At 45.5% G+C, this 22,940-nt stretch overlaps 2 protein-coding genes across 4 annotated transcripts; both read right to left on the bottom strand.

Moving 5' to 3' along the window:
- Positions 1–1,791: 1,791 nt before the first annotated feature.
- Positions 1,792–11,180, bottom strand: jade3 (jade family PHD finger 3). 3 transcript variants are annotated; one of them, XM_085398087.1, is made up of 12 exons: positions 10,669–11,180; positions 9,363–9,424; positions 9,205–9,264; positions 8,436–8,518; positions 8,199–8,356; positions 7,497–7,687; positions 6,652–6,863; positions 6,339–6,506; positions 6,036–6,152; positions 5,399–5,857; positions 5,062–5,179; positions 1,792–4,483 (listed from the first exon to the last, which is right to left on the bottom strand). In XM_085398087.1, the coding sequence occupies exons 3-12, from the start codon at positions 9,251–9,253 to the stop codon at positions 3,726–3,728; spliced, it is 2,313 nt and encodes a 770-aa protein (XP_085254213.1). In that variant the 5' UTR covers positions 9,254–9,264; positions 9,363–9,424; positions 10,669–11,180; the 3' UTR covers positions 1,792–3,725. The 3 variants fall into 3 exon arrangements, with proteins under 3 accessions (XP_085254213.1, XP_085254212.1, XP_085254211.1); XM_085398086.1 differs by having other exon boundaries at positions 10,690–11,180; XM_085398085.1 differs by having other exon boundaries at positions 10,974–11,180.
- Positions 11,181–14,603: 3,423 nt separating this feature from the next.
- On the bottom strand, positions 14,604–21,359 carry rp2 (RP2 activator of ARL3 GTPase). Its single transcript, XM_085399347.1, has 5 exons — positions 21,052–21,359; positions 17,147–17,815; positions 16,307–16,421; positions 15,503–15,588; positions 14,604–15,412 (listed from the first exon to the last, which is right to left on the bottom strand). Exons 1-5 carry the CDS (start codon positions 21,214–21,216, stop codon positions 15,329–15,331), a joined length of 1,119 nt encoding a protein of 372 aa, XP_085255473.1. The 5' UTR covers positions 21,217–21,359; the 3' UTR covers positions 14,604–15,328.
- Positions 21,360–22,940: the final 1,581 nt, after the last annotated feature.

The raw sequence follows: 22,940 nt of genomic DNA, 5'->3' as shown, positions 1-22,940 counted from the left end.
AGAAAGTGCAGGACAGACAGACAGGTGACAGTCTCAGGTGTGTACACTGCTACAAAACAGCACCAGAGAAGGAGGATTTAGTGTTTGTGTTATTAGAGTGCTAAACAAGAAGAGTTCCCAGATGGTACAGTGGACACATGTGTGACTCCTGTGATTAAAGCATCTTTCTTTCAGCTTAACGAGTGAACCGTCAGCTCGTTCAAACACATGTTAAAGTCCGTTTGGGTCGACCCCACCGAACAGAGGCAGCAATATAACACAGCTAACATTAACAGTGCAGTGAATCCTGCTTGTGCCGTGATATTCAGGACTGCAAACCGAGCAGCATCACTGACTTTCAGCTTGTGTTTGTGGATATATGACTGACTTTAATTATCCATAAAATCACCACATTCTCTGTAAGATTAAAGTCAGCTATTGAACGGCGTATATTTTAAAGTAAAGGCTTTAAAACCAAGTTAGTACAAACGTCACTAATGTCACATAACTTTGCCGACATGTGGCCAACAGTGATGTTTTAATGTTCTTCGTTATTGAACATTTGCACATAAATAAGTGACATAATATTCAGTACTCACTTAAAGTTCACTCTTCGGGCGCCCCTCATCCGCCGTTTTTTTCGGCAAAATTATCCACACCCACCGCCGCGCTATGCATTCTGGGATATGTTGGGCCACGAAGTGTACACCGCCACATCCTTAAAATTCAGGGAAATGAAGGCCGCATTTGAGGGCCGCATTTGGAGCAGCCTTCGTCGCTGTGACGTAATCGGCCTTAAAATGCGGCCTTTAAGGCTGCAGACCCTGAATTGGGATACAGCCACAACCTCAGAAGGATCTCGATCACAGTTCCATCTAGTTTAGGGAGAGGGTCTCTGCAAATATGCGCACTTACTCTCACTGGACACTTCACTAGGTACACCTCACTAGCACCAGATTGACGCTTCAGAGCTGATCATTGTGACATCATCGCACAGCTGACGACCACCGGGAACCAGGCAGGATGGATCCAGACATGGTCATGGGAAAATCCCAGCAGATCCTAAAACAATGCTCAGTTTGAAGTTAAGCGGCTCATCATCAAGAGCACTGAGCTGCTGCTGTGATTGGCTGATTAAATATGAGTTAAAATGGAAACAATTAAAATGAAGGCAGTGCCAATAAAACACAAATGTGTGACTGCTGCGGGACAGAGGTGACTGGGTGGTGTGAACTCTTTCCCTGCTCTATCATACACACCATCTCCATACCCACCTCTGACCCAACCACCCTACAAGAACTCTGATTGTGTTTGACACTATTGTTTATAAAAGATTGTGTTGTATATAAGACTTAAGTGTCACACTGAGGGGTGTGGGAGAACTGCAATTTCAAATTCCTGTGTATGATCTGTACACGTGGTTTTTGACAATAAAACTAACTTTGAAGTGAAAAACATCTGAATGTTTTTTTGTTAACGGTTTTATTTAAACTACACACGCTAAGAGCATCACAGGTACTGTACATTTCACAGGCCCGGTGTCCTGAAAGCTTTGGAAAGATAAAAGAATGAAGTGTTTTATTATTATTGTGACTGAGTGAAGTTTAAATTTATCTCATAGATGACGACACACTGCTCTCCCCTACACGAGTATCGATACCAGTACCAGCAGTATTGACCTTCTACTTACTTGGCCTTGGATTAATACCATAAGTATTGCAGTATTGTGCAGCAGTACCTGAAACCACAAACAGAAAACCTGCTTGCTGACTTTCCCTGAAAACTGATGAACATTCAATTAATTCAAGCATCAGACTTTAACATTTAGACTTTATTAAAAAATGATTTTCCAAACGAGGAAAAAACATGAAAAAAAGATCTTTGCGAATACGTTAGTGTTGGAGCGCCGTGGGTGGGCGCACAGCTTCACTCTCACACACAGGCTCAGAATGGCGAGCGATGGAGGTCAAAGTTTAACTCTGGGCTTCATGTAGTGTTTCCTGCAGCCGCTCCACCTGCTTGGAGCCGCCGAGGATTCAACCTTCTGCTCGCAGCTGAGCCGACAGGCCCGTTTACAGCCTGTGACCATGCCTGCGGTCTGTGTGGAGACACCACGCTGAGCCACGAGAGACGGTTTCTGTTAAATGAGGAAGGATCTGCATAAAAATGAGGTAAAAATGAAGGTATAAAATAAAAGCACTGACTCAGCATCTGTAGAAAAATAGGACAAACCCATGACGGGTTCTGTTTCTGCAGCTCAACCCAAAAAAAGAAACCGACTCGTTTCAAATATGGCGCTTGCCTCCAGCTTCCGACCGCCGCGTCACGCTACTGGTGCTTTGGTCCTGGAGATGATGTCACTGTTTTGGCCATGTTTGCGGACACTCGAGCTTTAGTGGTTCGTGGGCAGCAAACAGGACACGAAAACTGAGCGACAGTGTGCACGCAGCTCAACTCAGACCGCCGACTAATATCATTACTGCAATAAACCAAAAGCAGACATCTGAAGGTCAGAACGTCGACTCAAGACCACACGCACATTCACCAGAGGTTGCATTTGAACGTTATAACTGAACCTGATCGACACTGAAGCATTCGCAGTGAAGTCGCTCTCCAAGATGGTTTAATCCTCAAAGCGAACCTCTCGGCTGCTCGTAGTGACACAAGTGGAGATGCCCTAAGAGAGGCGGTTAGATCATGTGGAAGCAGCACAGATGTTGTCTTTTACCCTGTTTCTACACCCGAACGCGTCAGTCGAGCTCTGAACACGTTTTCCTGATTTTCAGATCACAGCTGAGGTTTAAACTCCGCCCTATGACAGCAACTTTGCGTGATTCTCAGCTCCAACAGCCCTTCCACCTGAAACAAGCTGTTTACCACTGCTCCAGGTTATCGTCTTCTGATTAGCTGCCCCTCTAGCTGTTCCAAACAGCTTGTAGGCGGGGTTTCTATTCTCTCTCTGTGACTTCAGAGGGCCAAAGATATACAAAAACAAAAAAACAAACTGATAAACTGAGTGTTCAGAGGAGTTGGAGCTCAACTGACGCGATCATCGAGCACGAAGTGCAGGTACACGACAGGAAGTAAGGAGAAGAGCACGCCCACTTTTTATTCTATTTTTTTTGGGCTGAGCAGCAAGAATTGCACCTCGTAACAAAAACTGCAGCTCGCTTTCACAATTAAAGGTTGTGATATAATAAAGGCTCATCATGATGATTGAAGACCTCAGTCCAGTGTCTGTCGCACCATGGAATGTGTTTCTATTGTTTCTAACTGTTTCTGGAAGCTAAAGCGTGTGGAGTGTTTCTGCACACAGAAGGCATTCGTGTTTTCAGAAAGGTAGACAAAGAGTTGCAGCACCTCGGTGTGAAGGCAGAGACAAGGAGACGTGCAGCGCTGACGGGCGGGAGTCACGTGATATTTACATGCCCGTGTGCACACAATACACTAGGGTCCCCCCCCCACCCCACAGCGCCTCCCACCCCGAGCGTCCCTTCAGAAATCCTGTCCTCTTCTTGGCGATCTGCTCATTAGCTGTGAAATCACTGACCGTTCTCAGGACCAACATGGGTGGAGACAAACATCGTCACATGATGGGAAGACAGTGCCGGGTGTGTCTGTTTCTGCACGTGCGCTCCAAGAGATGCTGGGGCCGGAAACATGGTCAGTATGTTAGGACTTAGCGAGCCGATCGCCTTCACCGTGCGTCCTCGTGCGGACCGTCAGCCCCACAGTTTGCACAGCCGTCACCTCTGCATGGCGTGCCTAGAGCCTGGTGCCTGTTTCCCTTTCCTCGGAATGTCCGGCAGCCCGAGTGGCCGCCTGCACTGACCTTTGGCCTCTGGCTCAGAGTCGCTGAGCTCAGCGTCGGGGCAGTACCCGTCGCTGTCCTGATACGATCGCGCACTCTTCAAGCGGTGCTCCGGTGCTGGTTTGGCCCACAGCCTCTCCTTGGCACCGCTCTTCCGGGACAGTTTGTCTGCCCGCAGGTCCTCGGTGGTCCGGACCAGGTTGATTGTGGCCTGTTTGAAGGAGCGGCCAAAGTGCTCCATGGCGGACTTGCGAAAGACGCTCTTCTCGTTTGCAGTGTTGCGGTCAGCGGGCGTCTGGCATGAGCCGTCCCTCTGAGCAGCGCCCTTCTCCAGCACGCCATTAGATTTGGCCAGGCGTGCTCGGTCTCGCTCCAGTCTGCCATTGCTGTTGGAAGGCTGTCCGTGAAGCGCGCCGTGCAGCGTCAGAGGTTTCCCGCTTGGTTTAACGTGCTGCGGTGCACCACTGGTCGAAGACGTTCGGCTGGTGGAGCGCTCGTCTCTGATGCTGCGGCCGTGCAGCTGAGGCTTCCCCTGGCCCACCCCCTCACCGCCGTGCTCACCCACGTTCCCGCTGTTGTCTGGGCACAGCGGTCCGTTCCCAACACCCAGAGCTTTGGGCATCTTCAGCTTCAGAGTGATCCTCGGAGGAGGCCGGGACAGCACACTCTCCAAGGGGAACGAAGCAGGAAGACCTGCAGAGAAAACACATGTTCAGTCCCTTTTTCTCTTTTCCATAATCACATCACAGACAGCTTAAGAGTCCTCACAAACTGTTTTATCCTTTACTTCACCATAAAAAAGAAAAAAAAAAGAATCATAAATCCATCATAAATCCTGCTGATCCCAAGTTATTGTGTTACAGGCATTACATATATTAATTTACATAATTATTCAAAACTCAAACCAGATCATTTTACAGTGTGAACTTCGACCCCATTTCTGATTAGTCACTTTAAAATCTGGGCTGATTTAAAAGGATCCAAATCATAAAATTAATTTATGATTCTGACAGGACGTTCTTCTTATCACATACCGAGTGTTGGTTTCTACCTGCTCATTAACAGGTAAAATACACAGAAACTTTTCATAGGGGTCAAAAATCACTAATTTCTCACTGGAAAGCTTTGACATCCTATGTGGGATGATCCCTCTGAACTGAGCCGAGTCTGAGCTTTGCTTTGTATTTTTCTGCGTCACATGACCTGCTCTGAGGTCAGCTGATACAAAGAGCAAGTCACGGAGCTGGTGCTGCTTTTCACTGTGAACTCACCTGCAGAAATCTCCTGGTTCGTGAGCTTCACATGCAAGTTGAACATTTGCTCCTGAGCTTTGCTCTGCAGCAGCTTCAGCTTCTCCCGCCGACTCACCATGTAACACAGGTTCCTCACCTGCAGCCAGATACACACAACTTTATTAAAGACAGCAGTATAGATGGGATCTGATTGGGTGACAGCAGGTTCACTCCTCAGAGTTTCTATAAATGCTACTGAATCAGCAATGGTTGCTCTGACACTGAGTACATGCTCTGATCTTTTAGGCTAAAGCTAAAAAACCACATCACCACTAACACAGGCTGCACACACACATGGCACAGAGGAAGCACCCACCCTTTCTAGGTCCTGCCTCAGGTGCATGAACATGCGCATCCGGGTGTGGATGCTGTCCTCCTGCGGCTGGAGCACCAGCTGCTCCTCCTCCTCTTTAGGGGGCAGCAGAGCCCTGTTGAAGCTGCTCTTCCTTTTCAGCTTCCAGTACTGGTAGATGAAGTCCACCAGGTGCGGGGACAGCCCAAGGTCCCGGGCCAGCTGCTCGGGCTCGATCAGGGTGTAGAACTCCTCCTCCAGCTCCTGCAGCCGCTGAGCTCGCTGGCCCCCCTTCCCCGCCTCTCCAGGGGCTTTGGATCGAGCCGGGCTCAGGCCGGCCTCTCCGGCTTTGGGCTGGCTGTGTTTTAGGCAGTACGACTTGAACTTGACTTCATCCCCTTCATCCAGGATCGTCTTCATCTCCAGGCTGTGCTGGAACGCACAGGTCACGTGGAAGGGGGTGGTGCAGTTCTTTACTGAACACTGAACAGGGGGAGAGAGCGGATCGAGTTACTTGAGGGAAAAGCCAGCTTACGTCCAGCTCCAGTGCAGACTTCTTGCTGCAGACGCTTCGAGGATCATAAAATCAAACTTGAATGTCTGCAGACATGCAATCATTCTAAAGTAATCTCTATGGCATAAAACGGAAGGAATAACTCACCTGGATGCACGCACCTGTCTTCAGCTTGCACAGACTGCAGATCAGAGACCAGCGACTGGGGGGGATGTGGGAGACTTTGGTGATGGGCTCCATCCTCTCTGGACAGGCAATGCTCACCTGCAGGACCACACATTTTCACTGTCACTATCACTATCATTTCTGCACGTGTGCTCCTTTATTAAAGGTCTATAGACCAAAGCAGTAAATATTTTCATCTTAGTCTCTGATACAAAAAACCCCAAAACATTATTTGTCACTGTTTGTGTTGTTGCACCCGCTTCCCCTCATCCCGGATTCACTTACCTCAGGGATCCACAGAGCGCAGCTCACATGAGCCCACCTTGTGCCGGCTCGTGTCGCCTTCATGGCCCCGCCTTTCTGGGGACACAGGAGGCACTGCGGGTCAATACCGAGGACGCATGTCCGGCACAGCCAGTTACCAATGGGCACCTTAACAATGCCGTAGCACGCCTGCGGAAAGAACAGCGGGATGCAAGTGATGTGTAACCAGAACATCAACAGAAACAACACAAAAACACAAGTGTGCTGCCCGGGGTTCCGACACACGCTCCGGTCACAAGGTCAGGGCTAGCAAAAGCAGAAAGGCGTTTCCTACCTGGTGCACACAGATGTTGCACTTGTCACAGAACACCATGTCGTTGCCCTCCTCGCTGTCCGGAGAGCGGCACACATCGCAGATGACGTCTTCATCATATTCAATCCCCAGACCCTCCACTGTCTCGATGGCGTGCTTCATGTTGTCGTGGCACTGCCTCTCCAGCGCCTCCATCGCTCGCTCCATCATTAGCTCGTCCACCGGCTCTTCACCTGCAGGACCAAACAGCAACACCCCACGTGATCAGACACTCCCGAGAACAAGAACAGAGGTGTCTGAAGTATTCAAAGTGTGGACTGTGCCCCCCCAGTGGGCAGCACCGGTGCTGCAGATGGCCCTCATTTATAATGGGGCGATCGTGGCTCAAGAGTTGGGAGTTCGCCTTGTAATCGGAAGGTTGCCGGTTCGAGCCCCGGCTTGGACAGTCTTGGTCGTTGTGTCCTTGGGCAAGACACTTCACCCGTTGCCTACTGGTGGTGGTCAGAGGGCCCGGTGGCGCCAGTGTCCGGCAGCCTCGCCTCTGTCAGTGCGCCCCAGGGTGGCTGTGGCTACATTGTAGCTTGCCATCACCAGTGTGTGAATGTGTGTGTGAATGGGTGGATGACAGGTTGTGTAAAGCGCTTTGGGGTCCTTAGGGACTAGAAAAGCGCTATACAAATACAGGCCATTTACCATTTACCATAATAAACAGGAAGGTTTAACTTTGAAAAACAGCCAAATATTAAAATACATGTAAAAAGCCTCAAATACAAAGCCAACAGAAGACAAAAACAAATGTGCAGAAACAGAAAAAAGGAAGATGCAGCGTCACTAAGCATCACGCTGGATCATCGGGCCCGTCTTACCCATGCGTTCAAGCTCGTGGTTGAGCGCGTGCAGCCAGTAGAGGTCCATGTCATCCAGGTCGTAGCGGCACATGGCCTCCGCCAGCTCTTTGATGCTCACGAAACCCGGCTCCTTGGACTCCTGGCTCCAGCACTGGATGTACTTCTTCTGGTGGGTGTACAGCGTTTCCTTCTGCTTCTCCACGATTACTCTGAAAAGAAACAGCAGAGAGCCGTTAGACTGAATAGCTGAACCAACCAGAACCTGCTTCAAAGAGAGCCAACAAACACATTTAAAGGTCAAAGCTGTAATGATTGCGATATCTCCTCCTGCTGTGATTGAGAGAGCGAGGCGATCAGCTGACGCCGAACGTATTTGCTCTCCTGTTTGCACTTTCAGACTGGTCTGTGGTCATGTTGAAGCCATGGCACAGATTCTTTCTCCTCCTCCTCCAGGAGACGCAGGAGCATTACCGATCCAGCTGACAGGTGAATTCCCCCCCAGGGCTCCTACCACTGGGTCATGAGATACCTGAGCCGGTTCCCGTTGGGGTGGAGCTCCTCCAGAGCGTTCAGTCTCTGAGGCTGTGTCTGACGTGGTCATGTGCTCAGCTACGGCTGACTCGTGTAAACTTGTCACTTGAGTACGCTGATCAGCGTACTCAAGTACCTGTATGAAGAGGAGGTGGCAAACTAAGACGTTTGGGAGGCGGTCAGACTCACCTGACGGACGGCTCTGGGATGGTGTCTGGGCTCGCTGGTACCTGCACTCCTTTCTCCCACTCCTGCTTCCAGGTGTCTGCCAGCAGGTAGCAGTCCTCTGGGGAGATGTGGTGGGAGTCAGGCAGCTTCATTGCACTGATCAGGTCTTTCCTGAACACCTGTGGGGGAGAGAGACGCACACAGGTAGTCAAACGCCATCCTGACATTTACTGACGCTCAGCAAAGTCTGATACGCACCTCAGCTGGCTTCTTCGGGTTGGATGCAGGCGTTCCAGGTTTGCTCCCATATTTGTTGGAGGAGCAGAACGAGGTCGATGGACCTGAAAGAAGAAAGAGGCGAATAAAAAGAAATGAAGGAGACAGTTTGGTCTGGGTTACGGGTCACGCTGCCATGCCGCGACTGTTTTTGGACCCCAAGCCTGAGACGTGTGGTCAGCCTGAGAGTGGTGTACCTGTGTCCGTCTGTTCTCACATCCAAAACACCAGGAGGCAGCACAGTTTCTCTCTGTGACCGACACTCTTCAGTCAATTGAAACTTGCCATCACTAGAGGGCGACGTTAGGCTGAGGTGTGGCATCAGATTTTGATGTTAATTTTTTTGGTTGTTTTTTTATCAGAAAGGTTAAATAAGAATCTTTTTGGCCTTGGTAAATTCTTTAAACATGTTAAGACAATGTCTCCACAGAACCACGAACAGCATCCATGTGACGTGTTCAGGGAGACGCACGTCAGGCACATTTACAAGTGTGACGCACCAATAGCATAAATCTGAAATGCTCGAAGAGCGTTTTCACATTTTAAAACTGGAACATGCTTATTATTTTCCAGTTTTAATGATGCTGCCGTCTCACACTGATTATTCAAATGGGATCCTTTTGATTCTTTTGCACAAACAGGCAAGACTGCACACAGATCACTTTCGTCTGTTGTTACAGAAATAGTTACAGAGCAGTCACAGGTTAGAAATGATGATGACGCTGGAAACGAAGTGGCAAGCTTGACTCACTCTCATTGTCAGAAGTGTCACTGCTGCTGGAGGACCGGAGGCGTTTCATCCTGTATCATCCTGCAGCAGCAAAAAAAGATGATGACATTCAAATATTGATGATTTTTAAGGCCAACGGAACAGAAGTTTGTGGACACAAAGAAGAAATTTGTACTCACCGTAAACTTCAAATTGAAAAGCATACTAGTAGATTCTTCTGTCAGACCGCTTCAGTTCATATCTGCAAACCACAAGTAAATAAAGACATTTATAAAATTACTCAACTATTACATGTTATTATATCTCTGCTGTAACTTTCTAATTCACTTGCTTTTAACGCGTCATCATCACATATGATCACTTTTGTTTTATTACTTTGTGTTGCATCTCTATCTGTGAAGGACGGAGCAGCACTCACCCGCCTCACAGGTGTCATACAGACACAGGTGTAGTGATTCATCACACACAACAAAGACTGTTGTGTGTGATGTTGGTTTTTATAACTTTTAAAGCATATCTGTGTCAATAAACAGGAGGTGGAAGAGGCCAGAGCGACACCAGTCCTAGATACAGAACGCTGTTTCAACAGGGGGCACAAGCCTGACATTCCCCATAAAGACACAAGGAAGAGGAGGAGCCAGGAGCCCCTCTCCTTGCCATATCATAGTGGCGTACACCTCACGTGAAAAGCTCAAGTCAACTTACAGTGTTGGAAGCTGTTGGTAAATATAACAGCAGGTTCTCCCTGATAAACAAAAATCATATTTTCACTCCATGTTTGTGCTTTTCCACTTGACTTTTCAGTAACCTTAAGCACCAGAAGCTGCAGTTCCTTTATTTTCCAGCAGCGGCAGCAGTGAGTTAGTTCTCATAGACTCCCTCATGGACTCGAGGACCACAGTATTGTTTCTATGTTGCCAATTTCCTCGTCGCCAGGTTTTTAAAATAGTGGCTCATGAAGGAGACACTCTCATGACTCCTCAAGTGACGCCATTGACTAGTCAATCGGTATCATGCAGTCTGTTGACATCACTTTTTCAGATCGCTTGGAACACGGTGGAATATGTTCAAAAAAATACCGGGTACTATAACCTATCCCTAACAGAGAACCCTAAAAATCGCGACGAGCCTACCCGGGTAGGTACTAATACTAAACAGTGGGCTCACTTCTGCCCCCAAATAAAACCAGTATGGCAGCAGCTACCACTTCAATGCTGAGGGTTCCACGCTGACGATGAGTGCTCCCTCCATCTTTCATGTACAGTGTGTGGAGGCTGTTCAAACAGGTTCATATATGTAAGATCTCATTACTCCACAGCAAGGTGTGGCAGGTGTTCTCCACCTGACATCTAACCTGTGGAGGGAGGGCGTACGGATATGACGTCAGGTTGTTTAAAAAGCTCATCTGACAGGAAACGATGAGAAAAGGCTAACACACTGTTTACTTCCCTCCCTCTTCCTGTTTTGTGCCGTTTCTTGGCTCACCTGAAAGAAAGCCTCACACACCTGTGTAGTGTTGGCGCCAAACTGTAAGGCCTGCCCGCGGGCTGGGAAATCAAACATAGGCGCCTCCATCACTCAAACATGTCACTTCCTCGGAGGCTCTGAGGCGGGCATCTGTGCTGCTCCGCTGGGTTCATACCCCGGGAGCCTACCAGCCGCTCGTGGTACCGGGGTAAAGAGGCAGGACGGCCCCAGAGAGAGCGCAGGCCCCGGGCCTGAAGGGACAGTCCAGGGCAGAGCCCAGAGCTCAGCTCGCCACCATATTGTTCACATTTTCCCGCTCATACCTGCAGTCCCGCCGCTGCCGCCCGCGTTATTCCGCTCACACGGTCCTCACACGGCCTCGGCCCGGGCTCTGGTTCCGGACTCGGTACTTCTGTCCCCGCAGCTCAACGGGAGGATCCAGCTCTGCTGCCCGGACACCAACACGCCACAACGGCCCTATTGTACAGCGCAGCCCACCGGGTCCTAAACCCCGCCGTCGCAGTCAGCCTCCGCCTTCCTCGGAGTGGTGCTAACGCTGCATTACCGCCCCAAGCGGTGGGAGTGTGAACCCCAGGCAGATTTTTGTTCGATAAAACGAGACTTTTGGAAAATGAAAAAGTCCGTTTGTGGCAGGGGTGGCATTAGCTGGCATAGGGTGCCACTCTAAAATTATCTCTTGTCACCCCTAGTGCCACCCTAGCTTTGCATGTGACAGTGTTGTTTTTAAGTAAAAATAAGGTAGCATTAACACTTTGAGCCCAGCAACAATTAAAAATGAACATAAATCCTAAAACTGAATATATTGCATACACACACACCGTTAACAAATGGTTTTACCCATGGCGCAGACCGGCTTTATTTCTTGTTTTCACTAGTTTTCAGTAGATTTTGTAAACTTTATTGATTATAAAATTTGTGCATACGTTTTCAAACTTTACAATTATTATTTGAATTTAAAGTTATAAAATAATTTACTAAATGTGTCTGTTGTTTTTACAGTAAAAAAAAAAAAAAAAAAAAAAAAATATATATATATATATATATATATATATATATATATATATATATATATATATATATATATATATATATATATATATATAACTACTACTAGGATTCTATGGGTTTTTTTTGTGTAATTTCAGATCAGTTGTGTTAATACAGTACGTCAGTGAAAAAATAACTCTAAATTCAGACACCTGAGGTTGGGCCGAAAATAATTATACCACGCAACACAAAAAAAAATTTAAAGGTGAAATACAAATGTAAAACCAAAAGTAGTAAAAATGGCCAATTATAATTTGGACCTCAGAGTGTTAAACCAGCAAATCATGGAAAATTAGGTTCAAATTTCTCTTCATTACGGTGCAGATTTCTGATATTTTGTGTAAATTTAAGTAACAATTTGATTTTTTCCTAACAAAAAAAGTGTGAAACATAAGTTAGATATGTGTTTTTAAATAAAACGGCCCCATATTGTGTAACTTTATGGATTTTATACTTATTGGGCTACATATTTATTTATTATACAAGCTATACAGGACATCAAAGTTCACGTTTTATGTAACTGAAATGTTTAATTATGTGGGCTACAGAAAATAATGAAGTTATTGACTATATTTATTTGAAACGTAAACTTTATGCATTTGAATCATTTTAACCCCATGTAACACCTGCATATGTGTTTAAAAAAGGCTTTGATTTTGCCACCCCATTTGATTTCCATGCCAGCCAAAGAAAATTTCTCTTGATCCGCCCCTGGTTTGTGGGTCTTACAGTGTGAGTGGGTAGGGGGCACAGTCCATTTATCAGTCTCACAGTGCAAAGAACTCATCCAGCATCTACTATCCTACTGGCAGTCCTACGATCTTGTTGGGTTGTCGCTTCTCACGGGACGTCCAGCTGCTAAACCAGGATGTGAAGCTTAGCATCAGGATGTTTTCTGTTACACCTCTATAGAAGGCTGTGAGGCGAAGTGTTGGGAGCCCTACTTTCCTGAATCTTCCGAGGGGGTGGCTTTTGTGCTTTTTGATGACTGCTATGGTGTTAGCGGAGAAGAACGGCTCATCAGCTAAGTGCACACCAAGGAACACTGCTGACACTCCACAGCAGCACCATTTATGGTGAGGTCTGCGTGGTGATCTTAGCCAAACCTCCTGAAATCTACACACCACTTCAAGCTTCTTCACGCGAACTCATTATTGTTACTTGTAATAATGAGAACAACCACTGTGGTGTCATCTCCAAACTTTGCAGTGTGGTTGGTGCTGGATCTGTGCGAGCAGACTAAACAGCAGCGGGCTGAGGACACAGCCCTGAGGTGAGCCTGTGCTCATTGAAATGGTTTTTGATGTGTGGTTGCTCACCTTCACTGTCTGCTGTCACTTTGTCAGGAAGCTGAGAACCTATTCGCAGGTTGCAGTGTCCACAGAAACAAGCATCAGCTTTTCCACCAGCCGCCTGGCGGTAGTATTGCTAGTTTGCTTGATGAAGCTCAGATGCACACAGAGTGACGCACTCTGGAGTGACTGCAGTCAAAAAATCTTAATTGTTACATCTGTGCTGAGACTGGCTCTGACACACACCCTCCATACAGTAACAGTCACAGAGACTAAAATTAAAAGTGGAAAAAAAAAAGACGATAAAAGCTAAACTGAAACATGAAACCAGCTATGGAAACTAAACTGGAATTAAAAAACTAAATAAAAATAAAACTAGGCAGAAAATACAAAACTATAACTGCTGCCAACAAAACACAATAACACCTGTCCTCTCAAATGCTTTCTTGTCCCTCCTTTAGGGGGCTCCATAGCTTCACCACCTCCGCTCGCTCCAGCTTCACTGAACCTCTGCTCTCAGACACATCAGTCAGGGTTTCCTGGGTTTTACAGTTAATCTGGAGATATTGGTCAACCCTCAGTAACACAGTGGAGACAGACCTGATTCATAAAATACAGACACCGTGTGTAAGTATTCTCACTGGCCACTTCATTAGCTACACCTATTTATCTTCCCTTTAACACATGTATCTTATCAGCTCGGTGCATTTATGCATATAGACCTGATGAAGAAGAGCTGCCGAAGTTTAAAGTGAGCATCAGAACAATGAAGAAAGGTGACCTCAGCGACCGTGTTTCTAGGATTTTCCCACCAAGTGGTTGGAGTTTACAGAGAAAGTATTGAGCGAGCAGCAGCGCTCTGGGAGGAAACGCCTCGTTGCGGTGGAACATGTGAAGCATGCTCCTAGCAGACTGTCCAACCTGGTACTACTTGTACCTAATAAAGTGACCAGTGAGTGTGTTTTGAATGTGCAGAAAGTTTCAGACATCAGAAGAAATCTCCCTGAAGCACATCAGAACTGATAAAGTCCAGGAAAAGAAGATGGTCATTAAAGCAAGGCGTGGTATAAACACTGACCTCTGACTTCTTTAGATTGACACTCACACACACACAAAAAGAGAACATGCTCTAAGCCCTGACCTCCATCAGCAGAAGCGGACTTACACTGAAAAGAAGGGTTGAAAACAAGATCTTTCAGCTTGTAATCTGATTTTTATAACAACATTACTTTACAGACTACAGCCTTGCAGCACAGGTATAACAAGTGTGCAAACACAGGTGATGTCCCTACATCACAGTCAGGGAGTAGTAACGCACCACACTAAGCCAGAACGCTGGACACTGAGTTAATGAGGACAGAAGCATGATCATAACCTCCCACTCATTTCTGACCTTCCTGTGATCGCCTAACGGGACCTGATCACAAACAACCCGACACACTTTAGCTTTTTGTGACCTTTAAAGCTCGTCATTTACACATGTTGGTGATCTGAGAAAGAGGAAGAAGAGAGCTTCCCTTATTCACTCTGAGATGCTGTGTTTGTGTAAAGTTGACTCCACAGAGTGTGTGCTGATGGCTTGAGACGATCATTGACCACATCAGGATCACCCAGTCTGTCAGCTCGGCCTGAAACAAAGTTGTTTTATTCTCGGAGTACAAAAGACGCCACACATAATGAATCTTTTACTAAACATCGGGATTGAAACCCTTCATGTTCCTATATAAAAACATCAGCAGAGTATAAAACAAATATTACAAATGTTGTTCTTTAAAAAACGATCACACAGAAGTGCCTACATCAGAAACACAGCTACTGTTCACACAGCGATCACTTAATCAGTCCAGCTTTGGCCTAACAATCATCAATACATCAGATACACACATGAGTCTGTCATGTGAATCACTCACACAGTCCCTCTCTCTCACACTCCCCTCCCTCTCGCTCACACTCCCCTCCCTCTCGCTCACACTCCCCTCCCTCTCTCTAACACAGACTCAAACACACCCAGATCCTGGTCAGACACACAAAGAGGGCTTGGCTCTCTCGGGCAGCGCGAGCATCCCTCGTGCAGCAGGTTGAACTACAGTCAGGTTACAGGTTCAGCACAGAGCTACATTCACAATGAAGCAACATCACCGAGTACATTCGGAGCGATATAAATATTCACAGCTATGAGCAATGAAGGTGCAGCGGGGTTCCTGACCCAAGCTCATCACGCGCTCCTTCACCTCCTCTACTCTTTAAGGACAGAAGGACCATCAGTTTAGTCTGAGCTGGACGGCGTGGAGGGCGGAGTCACCGTGACATCACATCACCTACAAGCCCATCTGCATGTCGGCGAAATTGAAGAAGTTGTCGACGTCTTGAGACGACGTGTTTTTGTTGTCGGAGACAAAAAGCTGCAAGACAAAAAAATATCAGTAAATGTGACATCTTCGAAAACGCAGAGTGAAGCCATAAGGATCGGGCCGGGACCGCACTGCGCTCACCTTCGTCCCGCTGAACACCTCACTGGCAATGTTCTTGCATGCTTCAACAACTCCGTCCCCGTTCATCTCAAGGGCAATGACGGGGCCTTCGGGGAAAACACGACAGTCAAACCTTTAGGACACCGACAGCACCACCGCCCCATCTCCACCTGTGAGTCAGCCTGATACAAACATAACTCCCCCCTTCATAAAAATTGTTTTTATAAGTCGCCTGTCTGCATTGTTAGATGCATAGCCTCTTTGACTGACAGCTGTCTGCTAGCTTCACCTGAACTGGACCTGTGGACTGTGATTGTGCTTTTGGAGCCTTTTGGAGCATTTTTATTTGCCATCACGTGACCAATAACATGGCTGCTGTGAGGTCACAGTAGTGACAGAGCGTCCAACAAGGCTGAACTCCAACTTTGCTAAGTGAAATTACAGAATTTCGATTGGATGTTACTGATTAGCAGGTATCTATGTCAGACTGATATACTTGTACAGTCTGTGGACAAGCATTAGCTCCACCCTCTCAGTTGTAGAAACAACAGTAACCTTTAGATGCTAAAATGTGCAGTCCAAAACCACCAGGTGACATCACTGAAGTCATGTCAATCTTTTACATACAGTTTATGACCAGGAGTGTTACATTACAACATGACGTAAATGGCTGTATCTGTTCAGGTGTTTTACCTGCTGTCACCCAAATATGTAATAAATGAATGAGAGTGTGATTACAAATATCACACACTGACTGACACACACCCTCTGGTCAGTACGAAAGAGCTCCTGATCAGCTGATCAGTGAGGAAGGAGCGAGTTTACCTTTGGTGATCCACTCCGTGAGGTCATCGGCGTCCCTCTGAAACACTCGCTTCACGTCTTCCGGCCGCATCGACACTTCTTTCGTCTGGATCAGCACAAAGCCTTTAGCGGTCGCCTGACCACATCGGAGAGAGGTTAAAGAGGTTAAAGTTCGCAGTGACACTTTAAAGAACCGTCAGTGAGCATGCTCAGATTCAGAGCATGTCCCGCATGCCTGAGTGCTGGAGTCACACAAGTTTCAACATAGCGAGCAGAGGATGGAGGACTGAGTCATCACCTTGTTGTCAACCTCAAGAGCCGGAACTGAAAGAATTCAGAGCGGTAAAAACATTTCTGAGACGAGGAAGCAAGTCTGTGTCAGGAGCGTGACCGAGCGGGTTCATCGTACATGCCTTTGTTTGCTCAGCTTTACAGCCTTCGGCAACTCATTTTATCTACCTGAGGACAGGTGCCGATGGCGAGAGTCCACAGCTAGAGGTTCTAATAATCAGCTCAGTGTGTATGAATAGCAATCCTCGATGCCCAAAAGCTCAGAACACTCCATTCATCTCAGCTTTCTGCTCTTGGATCTGTGTGACGTCACAGAGAGCGGAGAAATGAGCTGTAAATGAGCTGTTCACTGAACTGAACTGTGACTCATGCTAAGCTACTCTATTGTATACATTCTGTTGTACATTATTAAATACTGTATAATCTAAAATCAAATAAAGCCGCCAACAGAAGTAAAGAGTGTACTGAGCTGTCTGTATGACACACCTGTGTGTTTGAGAGATTTAAAGGATCGCATCATTAACAAGTAAACTTCACTTTTTTGCAATTCAGAGCTGGCGATGGACTCACTTCGTCAATGAGCTTGCGGGCGTTTGCAGTAGTGTACTCTCCAGCGAAGAAGACAAAGAGGCAGGACTCCTCGCTGTCCTTGTACCTCCCACCTTTTGTCAGTGGCACGATGCTTCGCGCGGGGTCGGCGGAGACTCGCACTGACTTGAAATCGGACTCAGGGTCTGGTGCCGGAACGAAATCCAGAACGGGTGAATCCTCTGGCATCAGGCTCCAGTTGGTCTCCCCGGACACGGGCGTGAAGTCGTGGATGTTGCTCCAGTTGTTGTTGAAGATGCTCAGCCCTGCGTCCTTGAAGTGGAAAGCGAGCTCGGGGTAGTAGTACTGGAAGCAGCCGAACTTCATCCCCGTGGACGACTCGATGATGGGCTGGGTGGCACAGCACAGGAACACCTCCATCTTTTTACAGTCTCGTGTGCGGAACTGCTGACATGCCACCACACACTTGATGTCTTTGCAGTCCCTGAAAAACACGCTGCCTTTGACGGGCCCCAGAACGATGCGGCAGTTCACGCAGTCGTCGATGGTGATGGTCGCCGAGTGATCGAACACATAGATGTTGCAGTTCTCGCACTCCTGGATGACGAACTGCTGACCATTCAGTTTGCCGGGCAGACGGCCCACCGTCACGTCTTTGAGGCCGGTCAGCATGTAGTCCTTCGGGTCCACCTGTGCAGAGAGAACAGAGGATTCAAACACTGTTCACACTCTTACGGATGCACAGAGACACCATTTTTAACCCTTCTGTGACCATTAAAGATCCGAAAGCAAAGTCTGAGAGTTAAAAACACGCTGATAACAGATGTGTGGGAATCAGCTGGACCAGAAGTACTACTTTATTTCACGTTGTGTCATCTTTGACATTTGTGTCATATTCAACTAAAGAACGATGATGTGTTTCTGCAGCAGGCTGCTGCTGCTAACCAGTGTTGGGCAAGTTACTTTGAAAAAGTAATTAATTATAGTTACTAGTTACTTCATCAAAAAAGTAACTGAGTTAGTAACTGAGTTACAAAATTCCAGGGTATAATTGGCCATTTTTAACTACTTTTGATTTTCCCTCTACATTTCACCTTTAAAAACTATTTACTTTGCCTTGTTTGGTATCATTCTTTTCAGCACAACCTCATGTGTCTGAATTTACAGTTATGTTTTCATTTTGACATACTGTATTAACACAGTTGATCTAAAATCAGACATAAAACATAAAATCCGAGTAGAAAAATTTATATTTTTTTACTGTAACAACCACAAACATGTTTATTGAATCATATTTCATAACTTTATTTTTTTTTTTTTTTTTTTTTTTTTATTAATATTTTTGGATGGACAGAAACATTAATAAATAAATATACAACTGCAATAATCATACTGTCAGTTCTCTGTCCATTTCTAAACAAACAAACAAACTAAGACAAGCAAACAAACAACACACTAACAAACAAAAAAAAAAAAAAAAAAAAAAAAAAAAAAAAAAAATAATTACATAAATAAATAAATAAATAAAATAAATAAAACCCAGGAGAAACAAAATAATACACCGCCTCCTGGAAAACATCAGCAAAAACAAAAACGAATAAGGGTAAAACCCCCTGGTGCAAAAAAAAAAAAAAGGCAACAACCAAAATACCAATGACACATGAAATATCCCTCTAAGAGACCATTTATCATAATGTCTAAGAGACATTGTCAATGTACCGCAAAAAGGGACCCCAGACCTCATATTTCATAACTTTAAATGAAAATATAAATTGTCAATTTTAAAATCATATGCACAAGTTTTGCAAACAACAAAGTTACTTGCAGCCATTTACCTTTTACCCTTTTTAAAATAACCATTTCAAACTATTTACATAACAATCAGGTGTTCTGCATTCAATAAGATGCCGCACAAATTATCTGTACCACTCCAAAAAATTATTTCTGTCCACTATAAAGGAGAACATCACATCCTGATACCCGCAGCTCTGAAAGCAGGAGGTGTATCATTCTTCCTGTTTTCATTCAGCAGTCGCCTCATTGTTCTGACACACAACGCAAAACTATCCACAACACTACACACCAACTACACAAGACAACACATTAACTACACACTCCAAACACGCTAAACGTCACAAATCTCTCACATCTCAAAACTCGCTCTCTTTTTCTCTCTCTCTCGCTGTCGCTCCTAAAACTTCCCCCTCTTCCTAAACAACCAAATGTCATTGCTCAAAGCAGCAGTGCCCAGATTACTTACGTAGTCAGCTACTTCCGTGCAACTGATATAAGGTGCGGTAAGCTGAAGACAGCTTTAACCGTCTGTTTGTTGAAAAAAAGTAACGCGACCGCACCGCATTTTCTTGTTAGTAACGGTAACAGCGTTGTAACAATAGAAATAGTAATTAGTTAGATTACTCGTTACTGAAAAAAGTAACGCCGTTAGTAACGTCGTTATTCCCATCACTGCTGCTAACAAAGAGCAGCACGCACAACCTAAAACTGGCTCCTTGCTCAACTGTGCGTGATGTTGAGACACGACGCTGGTTCATCAGCTTCTAAAGCATGCTTGTTTGATATATCTACACAAATATGTGTTTTTAGCTAATATCGGTCCCAAAACTCGACCCTGTCACACGTTCAGATATCTGAGATGTGTGACTCTGACACCACATCCCTCTGAGCCTGCAGCAAACTGAAGCTGGTTTATGGTTGGTGGATATTTTGGTTGTCACTTTTAAAGGTGTGACCTCCTGTGGGGTAACACCGCAGCTTTAATGTGTGAGAGGGGTGCACGTGAACCACATGCCGTTTGGTAGTAAATCTGATAATCAGATAACACCGGCTGCAGGAGGGAGGGGTGGGGGTGCCTGAGCCATGCTGTCTTAGCTCGCTGCTCGGCTCACAGCGAACACGTGAAGCTGAATCTTTGGCTGGCGAACAGCAGGAAACATGTTTCCAGAACAGGAGCCCACGAAAGCACCGTCAGTGCAGATAACGTCACTATTATCATCACTGAGACTGACAGATATGTGACATCACAGGGATGATCATGTGACGATGTTCGGTGCTAGGCCCACACTTTTTTATGCAGTGTTATTTGTTCCGATTATTCCGATTTTTTGTGTATGTCACCACTTCTATCCAAACAGGAAGTGACTTGGCAACTGAATGCCACAGACACTACGAGGATGGACACATTAAACTTTTCTCTATTTTGAGGAGAGAAAGGGAGACTACCAATGAGAGCAAAGATTATTGTTGATTAACATATGACCTGGAGCTTTACGTAGGCAACTGGAACTTTATAATGAGCTTTTCCAACAACATTCTGATGTATTTATTCATCTCTTGTATTTTCTGGTTTTCCCTAAACGAATACGTATACATAATGGAGCCGTTTTTATATATTGAAGCTTTTTGTTTGTGGACTTGGTTTCATGACTTGCTGATCTCACTGTGTTTTTTCCATTTTTAGCTGTGGAGCTCCAGCTGGACCTGTGCACATTACACTTCTTATTCTTTATTTTGCTCAGCTGAGTTATTTTCCCTTTCATAAGGACATGGTATGGCATTTTATTTAGCATACACAGAGTTTATTGTTATTTTTTGATGAATTTATTTAAATCATGTGGCTTTTTTTAATTAGATGCATGCAAACTGAGTTCAAGTGTAACTTTTTTTCTTCTGCATTTTTAATTGTTGGGCTTATTATTCTGCTTTCAGCTTCGAGCTGCTGTCTTTAATTTTTTTGTAACACATAAAGTTTCGTTTAAATTCACACATTCACATCTGGCTGTTTTGGCTGTGAACAACGACAGGAACAGAAATGTCGGTGACCTGAGAGGGCTATTTCCGGCGTCTTTTGCCAGGTGTGATCTACCTGCGCTAAAGCCTGGCTGTGGGTGTGTCCCGGTGCTGCTTACCTTCTCTCGCTTGTCCCAGCTGTACTGCTTCGGAGCCTCCTCGCTGTTGTTGCCAAGGGGAACCGCGTTGCCCGTCGACGCAGTTTCGGCGGAGGTTGTGGTCGGCGCCCGTTCCTCTTTTTCCGGCGACTTTCTCTTGGATTTCTTGGAGAAGAAGCAGCCCATGGTGGCCTCGAAACGACGGGGCAAGCGGGAGCGGGTTTGTGTGCTCGGAGAACGCGGTTAATGCGGCCGAAGCTCAGGCTGGAACTCTTCGCTTGGCTCGGTATTTTTCAGCTTCCCGTTTCACGGCTTCGTTTCGCAACCAATCGAAACCCCGAGGGTCGCTGTGTCAGCCAATCACAGACGTGAGCATAGTGACGAAACCACGCTCACAAGGGGCACGCTCACAAGACGTTTAAGGACAAGTAGGAAAAAGGAGCTCAGAACCAGTCTAACTCTGATTTATGTTTGCGAAACACGCACATGAAGAGTGTGGAAGACCAGAAGCTCTAAAATGAAATATTTAATTAATTAAATAAATCATTAAATATGGCTGAGGGTCGCAGATGCCAACAGACTTAATAAACTGATCCGTAAGGCCAGCAATGTTGTGGGGATGGAGCTGGACTCCCTCAAGGTGGTGTCGGAGAGGCGGATGCTGTCCAAGATAAAGACAATGTTGGATAACACCTCCCACCCACTCCATGACATGTTGGTCAGTCACAGGAGCTCGTTCAGTGAGAGACTGAGATTACCGAAAAGCACCACTGAACGACACAGGAAATCATTCCTGCCTGTGGCCATCTCCCTGTACAACGCATCCACTTAACACACTGTTTGCTGCTACAACTACACATGTTTCTTTTCCAAATATTTATTTATAAGTGACTTATGTATGTATGTATGTATATATATGTATATATTGTACTATTCTTAGTTAGCGTATTGTCTGTCTTGTCTTAATGTTGGTTTAAAATGGAGCACTGTAACAAAAAATAATTTCCCCCAGGGATCAATAAAGTATTCTGATTCTGATTCTGATTCTGATTTATTAATTACAATTGGAAATACATATTACACAATTTATTAAATGTTTTAGATGGAATGAATGGCCATTTAATTCATGATTTATGTATTAAATTATTTAATTTATTAATTACATTGTTTCTACTCTGATTTGATGTTTTTTGTCACGGTGCAGATTTCTGACATTTTTTGTAAATTTGAGCATATAACAATTTGATTATTTGTAACAAAAGAGTGTGAAACTTCACTTAGACTTGTATTTCTAACCAAACCACGTTATGTTGTGTAGCCTTCTGGATTTTAAACTTATTATCCAGGCTATACAGTATATAAAAATAAAAATTCACATCTTTTATGTAACTGAAATGTTTAATTATCTGGGCTACAGAAAGTAAGAAATTTACAGACTATGTTCATAAGAAACATGTTTGCACTTACTGTATTTTAACCATATATAATGCATATTACAGGATGTAACACCTGCATATGTGTAAAGAAATGACTGTGATTTTGCCACCCTAAGAAAATGTTTCTAGCTCCACATCTACACCTAAACAGAGGTGGGCAGCACCCACCCAGGTGAAAACTAAAAACTCTTATTTTTACAGAGTACTGCAAAGGCAGCAGCAGTGACACCAGGCCACGCCCCTGAGGCTGCTTCCTTCACACCAGAAAGCAGCTTCCACAAACATATTATTGTGATGTAAATAATTACCGCTGACATGAAAATCATGTAGTTCAAAGCTGCTGCTTTGAGGCCGCCATGTTTATGTGCTGAGGTCTAACTGTGCGCAACCAAAAACCACACACACACAGACACACACACACGCTCGCGACAGATTAGCCTGCAAGTTAAGCCACAGGCCACTGTAATTATAGGT

Source organism: Rhamphochromis longiceps, linkage group LG23 (assembly GCF_057381845.1).
Source record: "Rhamphochromis longiceps isolate RC_006_pf linkage group LG23, R_longiceps_female_GT1.1, whole genome shotgun sequence".
In the NCBI taxonomy this organism is placed as follows: Eukaryota; Metazoa; Chordata; class Actinopteri; order Cichliformes; family Cichlidae; genus Rhamphochromis; species Rhamphochromis longiceps.
Note: the sequence above shows the minus strand (reverse complement) of the source record. Positions and strands in the feature narration are given on the sequence as shown.